Source organism: Galeopterus variegatus, unplaced genomic scaffold (assembly GCF_000696425.1).
Source record: "Galeopterus variegatus unplaced genomic scaffold, G_variegatus-3.0.2 Scaffold6722, whole genome shotgun sequence".
NCBI classification, from domain to species: domain Eukaryota; kingdom Metazoa; phylum Chordata; class Mammalia; order Dermoptera; family Cynocephalidae; genus Galeopterus; species Galeopterus variegatus.
Genome location: NW_007732833.1, coordinates 51,307 through 63,078, shown reverse-complemented (window position 1 = coordinate 63,078; position 11,772 = coordinate 51,307). Strand labels below are relative to the sequence as shown.

Genomic DNA, 11,772 nt, shown 5'->3' with positions numbered 1-11,772 from the left:
GTGGAAGAGAATCCAACCCAAGGCAAAATCAAGAGCTTTCTTCTCCAGGTAATTTGAGACATAAATTCTTAAGACCCTCTGATGATGAAGAACTGTCATTTCGCAGCAAGGGCAGAAATTTTCAACCATCTAGTTTACCTTCAGCATTGGTAGCTCAGGGTTCTTTGCGTTGTGGTTTTCGAAAACCCACTGAGAACCGTGAAGAGAGTTTAACATCATGGAGTCAATCTAATGGGAGAGAAGGAGACAAGAAACATTCAAATCAAAAGCCACTGGAAACCAGTAGCAGTGTTGAACACCAACATATTCCAGAGGCACCAACATATTTCAGAGGACATGAGAGAAAAATCAGAAGATGAAAGCCTGAGAAGTGACACAAAGTCTACATTTGCTGGGTATTTTATCATTTGTTTTTTTACTGTGATAAATGAATATTAGGGTTCAGAAGATTCAAAGAACTGAACAATATTTTCAGAATATCATTTGTTAATTAGATCCGAGTATGGTCTATTTCTTAAAATTGATGGAAGAGATAAGATAGGCAGATTTAGCAATACAGTAATATTGTTTTGTGGATTGTATTTTTTTTTTTCACTTCTATTTTTAAAAGAGCTGGAGGAATTCAGTAGCACTATTTCCTCAAAATTCATTGCTTTTTTGCAATTTAAAAACTGGAATGAGTGAATCTTTTAAATGGATGGGCTTCAGGAGAAATTTGAGTAGATTTTGTTGTCAGTGCCCTATTACATTTTAAGGAAATTACCCCATTGTTAAGTGTAATCATAATTATAAATACTGCATGTCTATAGGAGGTATAGGAGACTGAAGGAAAATATGCTTCTGTAACCCGATATGAAGTGACAAATACAGGTGAAAGATCCTGCAGAGGGAACCATGAATTATGGTTGTTGTTTTGCAGAAAAAGCAATAATCCATGTTGGGCAAATGGCAGATTTTAAAGATAATGTTAGGGTTTTAAATGTAAAATAAGGGTAGGATAATGATTGTACCCATAATGATTAGGAAAATAGATGGCACTTACTGTTTTTTTTATTGTTGCACTTATATAGGTCTGTGTCAGAAGATGAGGAAACTCAGGATGAGTGGGATCAAAGCTAGGAAAGCTTGATTTAGCTTTAGGGCTGGCCCTGTTGGAGGTAGCCAGACATAAAAAATGTGTCCAAGGATAATGACAAACATATACTTGAATGATCATTAAATGGTGTTAAAAATGAGTGGGACACTAAAGGAAGGCATTTTAGGAAATCATAAAAATCAATGGTAGTAGTAGATATAAGCATTGTGGTTTGGGGTCACGATTCTGATAAATCGCTTTTGTTAACGACTCCATCTGAAGCACTGGATTATAAAGCACAGTGTGTAACTTTCTATGGGAGGGAGCCAGCAAAATCTAGACTGAGTGAGTGTAACTTTCTATGGGAGGGGAGGGAGCCAGCAAAATCTAGACTGAGTGATTGAGCCCCAGTCAGATGAGCTCTGGTTCAGGTCAGGGCTTTGCTCCTAGGAAACTGAAGGAGAAATCCAGTTGTATTGGCTGAATAAGCAAGGAAGGGATTAGAGAATGTCTAAGACTGTGTTCATATACAATTGTCCAGGCTTCACTCTAGCTATCCTGGATGGCACACTATTTCTAGTTCCCAGTTGCTAGTGGGATGAAGCTCTTATTTCCTGATATCATTAGGGTTGATTTAGCATGTGGACGATCACTAGATCTTGACTTTTGTGACTGTAGCTAAGCAGAGTATGCAAATCAATCTTAACGTTGTTAGTATTTCATCTGGTTGTCTGATTGCTTCATATTTGTGTGTCTTATTCAAATTGTAAGCTTCTGATAGGTATACTGTAATATAAGCACTCACAAAAAGCTGTGTTTGTGTATATATGTGTGTGTGTGTTTTGGTTTGAAGACAGTATTCTTTGTTATATGCGTGAATTTTGATGTTACAGAGGGTTTGAGGCTTTTCATGAATTCTGTGATTGTCTGGAGAAGGAAAGAAAATCTGGGAATCATCTACTATATTTGAATGAAAAAAAAAGATTGCTGAGCATGTAGAGTGGTGTAAAGTAAGAGACCAAGATAGAACTTTCAAGACTGCTTAGAAAGATTCAGTGAAAGATTGTTAGAAGCTGTTAATTTTATTATCCTGGGAATATGTTGGTTTTTGAAAATAAAATACCAAAATTCTGAGGAGTTTTAGAATGAATGAATTTTAGAACTAGAAAAAAAAATCACAGAATTGATTTTAGAAATAGAAGAAATCAGTCTGATCCTTGTATTTTGTATATGTAGAAACTGAGGGAGCTAAAGTCATGACTCACACAATGTATTATGTAAATAGGGTTTCCAGATTTTTTAATAAAAAATAATAAGTCTCTTGCAATATTTGGACATACTTATGCTAAAAAGTATTTGCCATTTACCTAAAATTTAAATTTAGCATAGTATCTGGTTCATAGTAAGTGCTCCATAAATCTTAGCTGTTGTTGCTATTAATATTATTAGTTATTTGCAAGGCTTCGATTAGTCTTCATGTCTTCTGATGCCCATTTAGTGTGGTTTTGAATAAGATTAAAAGTAGAACCATGAATTTTCTTTGGGAAAAAGACCCTTTTCTTTTATGCGCTGATTATGGAAAAGTTATTGATATCTTTTGTAAGAGTAATTTTGGTAGAATATGAGAAGAGTTGACCAATTAGTGGCATAGGAGAGAGGAAAAAAGATAGATAAGCTGCAAAAAGTGAAACATTTTCAGTGATGACTGGAAAATACTTTTAGTCTCTTGTAAATTGGGTGTTGGAATGTACCATAGGTCAATCTACCAGACTGTGGAAAAGTTGTAACAACTAATATCTTTGTCTCATATGAATAGTAATAGAGAAATTAGTTGAATTGGTTTTATTCCTTTATATGTATCATTCATTTATGTTTACCTTTCTTGCTACTTTAATAGTTTTAAAACATTAAGCCATTTGTAATCAAGTAGATAGTAAATGCATGTGTATAAAATTTAAACAGTGAAGGCAGAAGAGCATAAATTGAAAAAGTCTCTCTTTCTTGTCACCCTCAACCCTAATCCCACTTGCCAGGTTAATAGTGTTAACAGTGTCTTTCCAGATTTTTTTAGTGCATTTGAATGTGTGTAATTTATATACTTAGCATATAAAATTATATACATACATAACATATATAAATTTAATATCTTCATAATGCATGTTTTATTCTGAATCTTGTTTTTTCCAATCATTATATCTTAAAGTTCTTTTCACATTAGCCCATATGTATCTACCTATTTTATTTTAAAAGCTCTTTAATATTCTGATGTTAAACTTAGGTATAACCTAATATTTCTCACCAGTCTCCTATTAATGGACTTTTAGGTTGTTTCCACTTTGTTGCTATTACAAACAAGGCTGCAATGAAGTTTTTATGTGTGTCTTTGCACACTATTGAAATATATCTGTAAAATAAATTCCAAGGAGTGTAATTATCAGGTCAAAGAATGTGTGCATTTTACTTTTAATATGTTTTTTTGTATTTACCAATTTACATTCTTACAGTCATATATGAGAATGACATTTCTCCTACTTCCTTGCTGATAGTATATTGAACTTGAAAAAAATCTTGGTCATATACATAGTTGAGAAACAGACTTGTTCCTTGTTTTTTTTTCTTTAAGTGTGAATGAAATTGGCTGTATTTTTATGTGTTTATTTTTATTTCTGTTTTTGTTTACTAGACTTGTTTTGCATGCTTTTTGTGTTCTTTATTTGCAAGAGCTCTTTATCGTTGTCATGTAATGCAAATAGTTTCTTCATCATTTGTAATTTGCCTTCCTTTTTCTTTTTTAATCCATTCTTTTATTTTTTCTTTAATGTGATCAAATTTATCATCCTTTTCCTTTGTTCTTTTTAGGCCCTGTGATTATTTTAACTAGTAGGAAAACATCCTCCAGTAGTAGCCCATATGGTTAAGAACTTTAAGCTTATTTTTTATAGAAATGAAATGTGCTTGCTTATGTTTTTCTTTTGTTGGAAAATAAATTAGTTTAGTACTTTCAGGAATTTGAAACCTACGGTAGTATGTAATACGAACAAAAATTAAAGTGATGTCCTTAATTTAGATTTTGTAAATTTAATATCAGAAACCAACCCATTTTATAAAATATTTTAGCCTTGGAATGTCATTCTTGGCAGAGTTTGTTATTATAGCCCAAAAGGGAAAGAGAAGGATTAGCCTTGGGTGGAAATGTTAAAAGAAGAGGAACGTATGGCTACAGATTGTGGGTGACAGGGGAGAAAATTTAGGAATTCTTTCTTGATGACTTAGGTCGGTGTTTTTCAATATATGACCCCCAGAATATTGGTGATCCTCTTGGTCTATGCATGGACCATGATGAGTTTGGTTACTTCAGGGAAAAAGAAAAAAAAGTGATGCAATAATATAGTTCACATATAGCTCACAAAATTGAAATATCCTGCCGTTGTTATGACTCTTACTGTTTTTAGCTTATTTTTACCCTCAAATTTTGATGAACCTTTGGAACAAAATTAACCTAAAATTATTGTTCCATGTGCATATCATATTTCCCTTGAGTGATCTTTGGATACTGAAAATTTGGGAAACGACGTGTTTCTTACACTCATTCAGATTTGAAAAAATATGTCTGGACTGGTGTGTCAAGGAATGAAGTAACAAGAGGAAGTTATTTTCACATCACAGTTGTCCCTTGGAATTTAAGTTAGATGACTTTGATAAATTCATTGTGTTACTCATTTTTTATTGTATTTACTGAATGCTTCTATTTCCTAGTCCTGGTGGAATAAAAATAATTATGACATAGTATCTGCCTTCAAAGAACTCACAGTACAAGAGACGCAGTCATATAGATGTGAATGAATATGGTACATAATTGCCATGATGCTTTATTACAGGTATAAGTATAGATACTTATAGTTATGGAACTTACACACATGAAGGGATAATGAGCTCTTCTGGGATAAGATTAGGGGGAACAGGGCCCAGGTAAGTTGTATAGGGAAAGTTGTGAGAACAAGTGATAAGAAAAGAATAATTAAAGGGAGATCTATGGACACTGCCAGCACAAAAAGAATAATTGCAGTATACTCAAGGTTTCTGAAATATCATTGAGCGGGAGCCCTTTTAATTGCTTCTTCCTCTGAAGTTTTTAGCCAGTGTTGTGTGTGCATGTGTGTGTGTGTGTTTTAAAGAGAGTAAATTTTAATGGGAAAATAGGATGTAATTATGCATTATACATACATTTCATATGCTCTTAAGAACTTTCCTGTTCCACCAGTAGTCCAGAGGATGAGTCCATCCACATCCTGAGTGTTGATGAGAAGAACAAGTTGGGAGCCAAGATTATCAAGGCAGAGATGATGGGGAATGTGGTGAGACTCTTATATTTTGTTCTTTTAGAGAATAGTGATTAAATATTTAACTTCTTATGAGTAATTTTAGAAGCAGTGTGGATGTAGCACACAGTGAAAATAACTGCTGCTTATTGATTCTTTTAAGAAATTCTCGAGCATTTCTAGAAACAGTACTATGTGTCAATTTCTAAATAAATTACTTTCTCCATCAGATTTCTGAAATTTAAGATCCTTAGGGAACTATGTGCTTTTTAATTTCTTTTTTACTTTGTTATTTGCTTTTTATTCTTACATTTCTAACTTATTGAGCATATTTGAAGGAGATAAAGATGTCACTGGCTTCTTTCCTAATTTTAGTTATATATTATTAGGAACATATATTACTTTCTTCAATTACTTAAGAACATAAAAATTGAGTTCCTAGAAAAGCATGATTAATTCATGTATTCAATTTTTAAGGCAGTGTTTTTGTGCCTGTTGTGTTCAATGCTTTGTACAGGTTAGCTCATTTAATTCCCATAATAATGTTTGACTTAAGACCGATTTACCTCAGAATTGAATAGAAATAGGGATGACTACAAATGAACTGCATTCATTCATTTATTCATTTATTACATTGTCACATGCTTGTTAAAATAATATATAATAATATATATATGAGGGTACTTCCAGAAGTTCATGGAAATATTTGTATTATCTTTTAATTCTTTTCTGCCACAAACTTTTTGAAGTACCCTTTTATTAAAGTGCACGTGGCAGAATAGCACAGCCAGATACCATTCCGTGTCTTGATAGAAAGATTCACTCATGGTTATACATATGCACTCATCTTACACACAATTATAAGTGATCATTAAGTTCAGTTTTGATATACTCTGAGTAGAATAAATGGTAGCCAAACACAATATTTCTATTTTTATTAGTTTGTATGTCTAATAAAAGGCATGTCTGGCATATGCTCTTTCTCTTTGAATCTGGTCTTTGGTAACCCTGAACTTCGACTCACCCCAGAAATGCGACAACAATAGCAAGAGGTAAAAGAGGTAAATCAACGACAGTGACTAAAGCAAGAAAATGAAGTTTGAGTTTTGAAACAAACTCAAAGTAGTAAGTACTACTCAAAGTAGTACAGAGTAGCCGCCTAAAATAGTGAAAGAGAGGTCACCTAGGTAGGAGGTTAAAAATAGGAGTTCCTGTGTTCATGGAACCACTGCAGTGGAGCATGCTGTCCTTTGCTTGTCACATAGATCTGCTTATTTAATTTATTACTTTGTGGTTTATTGCTTTATATGGTAGTTGTTTACATAAATTGCTATGGGCTTCATAGAGTAAAAATGAATTCTATTCAGTATTTTTATCTAAATTATTTATCAATAGTAAAGAAGGTAATATTTCAAATCTTGTGATGGCTTCCTTGTTACAAATAACTGAGCTTGTAAGTATTGGAAATTTATAATATCTACTTGCAAAAATGTCATTCTTAAGATTATGTATTTCCTCCATCTCCTCGTCTCCCCCAAAATATATGTCCTTGTACTTATTTATTTTCAAAGCAACAAATATCACGTTATTTATTTTCAAAGCATGAACAAATATCACAGGTATTTGAGAAGTGTGTAACTGAGATAAGTTCATTAGACAGTAATATACTAGGCCTTAAGTTGGTAATTGAAGTTAAGTGATGGTTACATGAGTGTTAGTTATGCTCTTTTCCTTTCTGTTGTGTAAATTTGAAAATATTCTGTAGTAAAGAATTAAACTGCATATTACACTTATTTCACCTGGTTTTCTTTTTGAAGGAATTAGCTGAACAACTTAAAGCTCAACTTGAAAAGGCAAATAAATTCAAAGAAACTGTGACACAGATATCATCGAAAAAATCTGAGGTAGAGGTAAGTAATAAATTTTCTTTGCAGGCATATAATTACCTTGTGTAATACTATTACTGTGCACTGGTAATATTTTAATGTGAGGTATGTCTTTGTCTCTGTGTTTATGTGTGTGTATGCTTGTTTGTTTGCTTATTTTTAAAATTTCTTTTTATATGTATTCTCTTACATTCCACCAGTGTGCCCTGGTGAAAAAAACCTAGGTTTGGGGCCAAGGACTTATGCTTTTATTCTGCTCCTTACCGACTGTTTGACCTTATACAAGTCAAACTGCAAGTCAAACTGTTCCTTAAATTTTTCCCCTACAGAATGAAACTTGAACTAAGTATCCATTTCATTTAAAGCAAATTACTTTGTTTCATGATTTATTTATCCATCTATTAGTGAACAAAACAGATAAAAACACCTGCCTGAATGGAACTTTCATTTGGGTAGGGAAAGACAATAAATGATAAAAAATAATAAATAAATAAATTGTACAACATATTAGAAAGTTATACATCCTATGGCAGGATAGTGGGGAATTTGAATGACAGATGGGTTGGTGACTTGGGGCACACAGGCTAATTCTCACTGGAAAAGTGACACTGATGCAGACTTGAAGTAAGTGAAGGAGTGCATCTATGTGTATCTGAGTGAAGAGCACTCCAGGTATAGGGAACAGAGAATTTAAAGGCCCAAAGGTAGAAACATGTCTGACGTGTAGGAAGAACAGCAAGGAGAACAGTGGTGCTGGAGTGGAATGAATGAGGAAGAGCGAAGTAGGAAATCTAATCTAGAGAGGTCAAAGGAGGCCAGATCATGTTAAGCTTTGAAAGTCATAGTAAGGAAGTGGGCTTTTCTTCTTCTTTTTTTTTTTTTTTTAAATTTTATTTTATTTTGTCAGTATACAATGTGGTTGATCATTGTGACCAAACCTCTCTCTCCCACCTCCGTCCCAACAACCTCATGTCTGTTCACTTGTCATATCAACTTCAAGGAATTGTAAGTGTTGTGTCTTCTTCACACCCCCACCCCGAGATTATTTGTGTATTTATTTATTTATTTATTTTTAGTTCCCACAAATGAGAACATGTGATATTTCTCTTTCTATGCCTGACTTGTTTCATTTAATATAATTTTCTCTAGGTCCATCCATGTTGCTGCAAATGGCAGTATTTCATTCTTTTTTACAGCAGAGTAGTATTCCATTGTGTAGATATACCACATTTTCCATATCCACTTATCTGATGATGGACACTGGGGCTGGTTCCAACTCTTAGCAATTGCAAATAGTGCTGCAATGAACACTGGAGAACAGGTATACCTTCAACGTGATGATTTCCATTCCTCTGGATATATTCCCAGCATTGGGATAGCTGAGTCATATGGTAGATATATCTGCAATTGTTTGAGGAACCTCCATACCATTTTCCATGGAGGCTCCACCATTTTGCAGTCGCACCAAAAACGAATGATAGCTCCTTTCTCTCCGCAATCTTGCCAGCATTTATCATTCACAGTCTTTCGGATATTAGCCATCCTAACTGGGGCGAGATGGTATCTCAGTGTGGTTTTGATTTGGATTTCCTGAATGCTGAGTGATGCTGAGCATTTTCTCATGTGTCTATTGGCCATTCGTATATCTTCCTTTGAGAAATGCCTATTTAGCTCTTTTGCCCATTTTTTAATTGGGTTACTTGTTTTTTTGTCATAAAGTTGTTTTATTTCCTTGTATATTCTGGATATTAATCCTTTGTCAGATGTATATTTTGCAAATATTTTCTCCCACTCTTTTGGTTGTCTTTTAACTCTGTTAATTGTTTCTTTTGCTGTGCAGAAGCTTTTTAGTTTGATATAATCCCATTTGTTTATTTTTCCTTTGGCTTCCTGTACCTTGGGGTTGTATTCATGAAGTCTGTGCCCAGTCCTACTTCCTGAAGTGTTTCTGCTATGTTTTCTTTAAGCAGTTTTATTGTTTCAGGGTGTACATTTAATTCTTTAATCCATTTTGAGTTAATTTTAGTATATGGTAAGAGGTATGGGTCTAGTTTCATTCTCATGCATATGGATATCCACTTTTCCCAGCACCATCTGCTGAAGAGGCAGTCTCTTCCCCAGTGTATAGGCTTGGTGCCTTTGTCAATGATCAGATGGCTGTAGGTGTGTGGGTTCATTTCTGGATTCTCTATTCTGTTCCATTGATCAGTGTGTCTGTTTTTATGCCCATACCATGTTGTTTTGGTTTTTATAACTTTGTAGTATGGTTTAAAGTCAGGTACTGTTATGCCTCCAGCTTTATTTTTTTTGCTCAGAATTGTTTCGGCTATGCGTGGTCTTTTATTATTCCATATAAATGTCTGGATAGTTCCTTCCATTTCTGAGAAAAATGTCATTGAAATTTTGATGGGGATTGCATTGAATTTGTATATCACTTTGGGTAGTATGGACATTTTCCCTATGTTGATTCTTCCAATCCAAGAGCATGGGATATCTTTCCATCTTTTTGTTTCCTCTCTAATTTCTCTCAGGAGTGGTTTGTAGTTCTCATTATAAAGATTTTTCACCAACTCCTTGGTTAACTCTATTCTTAAGTATTTTATTTTTTTGGTGGCTGTTGTTAATGGGCAGGCTTTCTTGATTTCTCTTCCTGCATATTCACTATTAGAGAATAGAAATGCTACTGATTTTTGTGTGTTGGTTTTGTATCCTGCAACTTTGCCAAAATTATTTATCAACTCCAAGAGTTTTTTCATTGAGGCTTTAAGCTGTTCCATATATAGGATCATGTCATCTGCAAACAGGGACAGTTTCATTTCATCTTTTCCAATGTGGATGCCTTTAATTTCCTTCTCTGATTGCTCTGGCTAGTACTTCCAACACTATGTTGAATAGGAGTGGTGAGAGTGGCCATCCTTGTCTAGTTTCTGTTCTTAAAGTAAAAGCTTTCAGCTTTTCCCCATTCAGGATATTGGCAGTGGGTTTATCATATATGGCTTTAATTATGTTGAGATACTTTCCATCTATACCTAACTTGTAGAGAGTCTTTATCATGAACAAGTATTGAATTTTATCAAATGCTTTTTCAGCATCTCTAGAAATGATCATATGGTCCTTGTCTTTGATTTTATTGATATGGTGTGTCACATTTATTGATTTGCGTATGTTGAACCAACCGTGCATCCCTGAGAACAATCCCACTTGATCATGGTGTATAATTTTGCATATGTGTTGCTGTATTCTGTTAGCTAGTATTTTATTGAGGATTTATGCATCTATATTCATCAAGGATATTGGCCTGTAGTTTTCTTTTTCAGTTGTATCTTTACCTGGTTTTGGTATCAGGGTGATGTTTGCTTCATAGAATGAGTTTGGGAGAATTGCCTCTGTTTCAGTCTTTTGGAATAGTTTGTAGAGAATTGATGCCAATTCCTCTTTGAATGTTTGGTAGAATTCTGCTGTGAGTCCATCTGGTCCTGGGCTTTTCTCTGTTGGGACCCTTCTGATAACAGCTTCAATCTCTTTTATTGTTATTGGTCTGTTCAGATTTTCTACATCGTCTTGGCTCAGTTTTGGTAGTTTGTGTGTGTCCAGAAATTTATCCATTTCCTCCAGATTTTCAAATTTGTTGGCACATAGTTGTTTATAGTAGTCTCTAATGATTCCTTGTACTTCTGAGGTATCAGTTGTAATATCACCTTTTTCATTTCTAATTTTTGTTATTTGGATCTTCTCTCTTCTTTTTTTAGTTACCCATGCTAATGGTTTGTCAATTTTATTCATCTTTTCAAAAAACCAACTTTTTGATTCGTTGATCTTTTGTATCATCTTTTTGGGTTTCAATTTCATTAAGTTCTGCTCTGATCTTAATGATTTGTTTCCATCTGCTAACTTTGGGTTTGGATTGTTCTTGTTTTTCTAGTTCTTTAAGGTGACGTGTTAGGTTGTTCACTTGCCATCTTTCCATTCTTCTGAAGTAAGTATTTAATGTGATAAATTTCTTCCTTAGTACTGCTTTTGCAGTATCCCACAGGTTTTGGTATGATGTATCATTGTTTTCATTAGTTTCAGTAAATTTTTTGATTTCTCCTTGGACCCGTATGTCATTAAGTAGAATGCTATTTAATTTCCATGTGTTTGTATAGTTTCCAGAATTTCATTTGTTATTGATTTCTAATTTTAATCCATTGTGATCTGAAAAAATACATGGGATAATTCCAATTTTTTTGAATTTGTTGAGACTTGATTTGTGACCTAACGTGATCTTTCCTGGAGAATGATGCATGTGCTGATGAGAAGAATGAATATTCTGAGGTTGTTGGATGGAGTGTTCTGTAGATATCTGCCAACTCCAATTGGTCTAGAGTGTTGTTTAGATCTACTGATTCTTTGCCTAGATGATCTGTCCAATATTGACAGTGGGATGTTCAGGTCCCCTGATCTTATGGTGTTAGTATCTACTTCCTTCTTTAGGTCTAATAGAGTTTTTTAT

General features: G+C 33.9%; 1 protein-coding gene across 1 annotated transcript in view; it reads left to right on the top strand.

Annotated features, from left to right (window-relative positions):
• Window positions 1–11,772, top strand: part of LOC103606599 (CWF19-like protein 2) — a gene marked incomplete at its 3' end in the record, with an annotated part of 82,806 nt that overhangs the window by 24,014 nt on the left and 47,020 nt on the right. Inside the window, 4 exon segments of the mRNA XM_008591174.1 lie at window positions 1–338; window positions 340–395; window positions 5,337–5,430; window positions 7,212–7,304. Coding sequence (XP_008589396.1) covers window positions 1–338; window positions 340–395; window positions 5,337–5,430; window positions 7,212–7,304 — 581 coding nt within the window.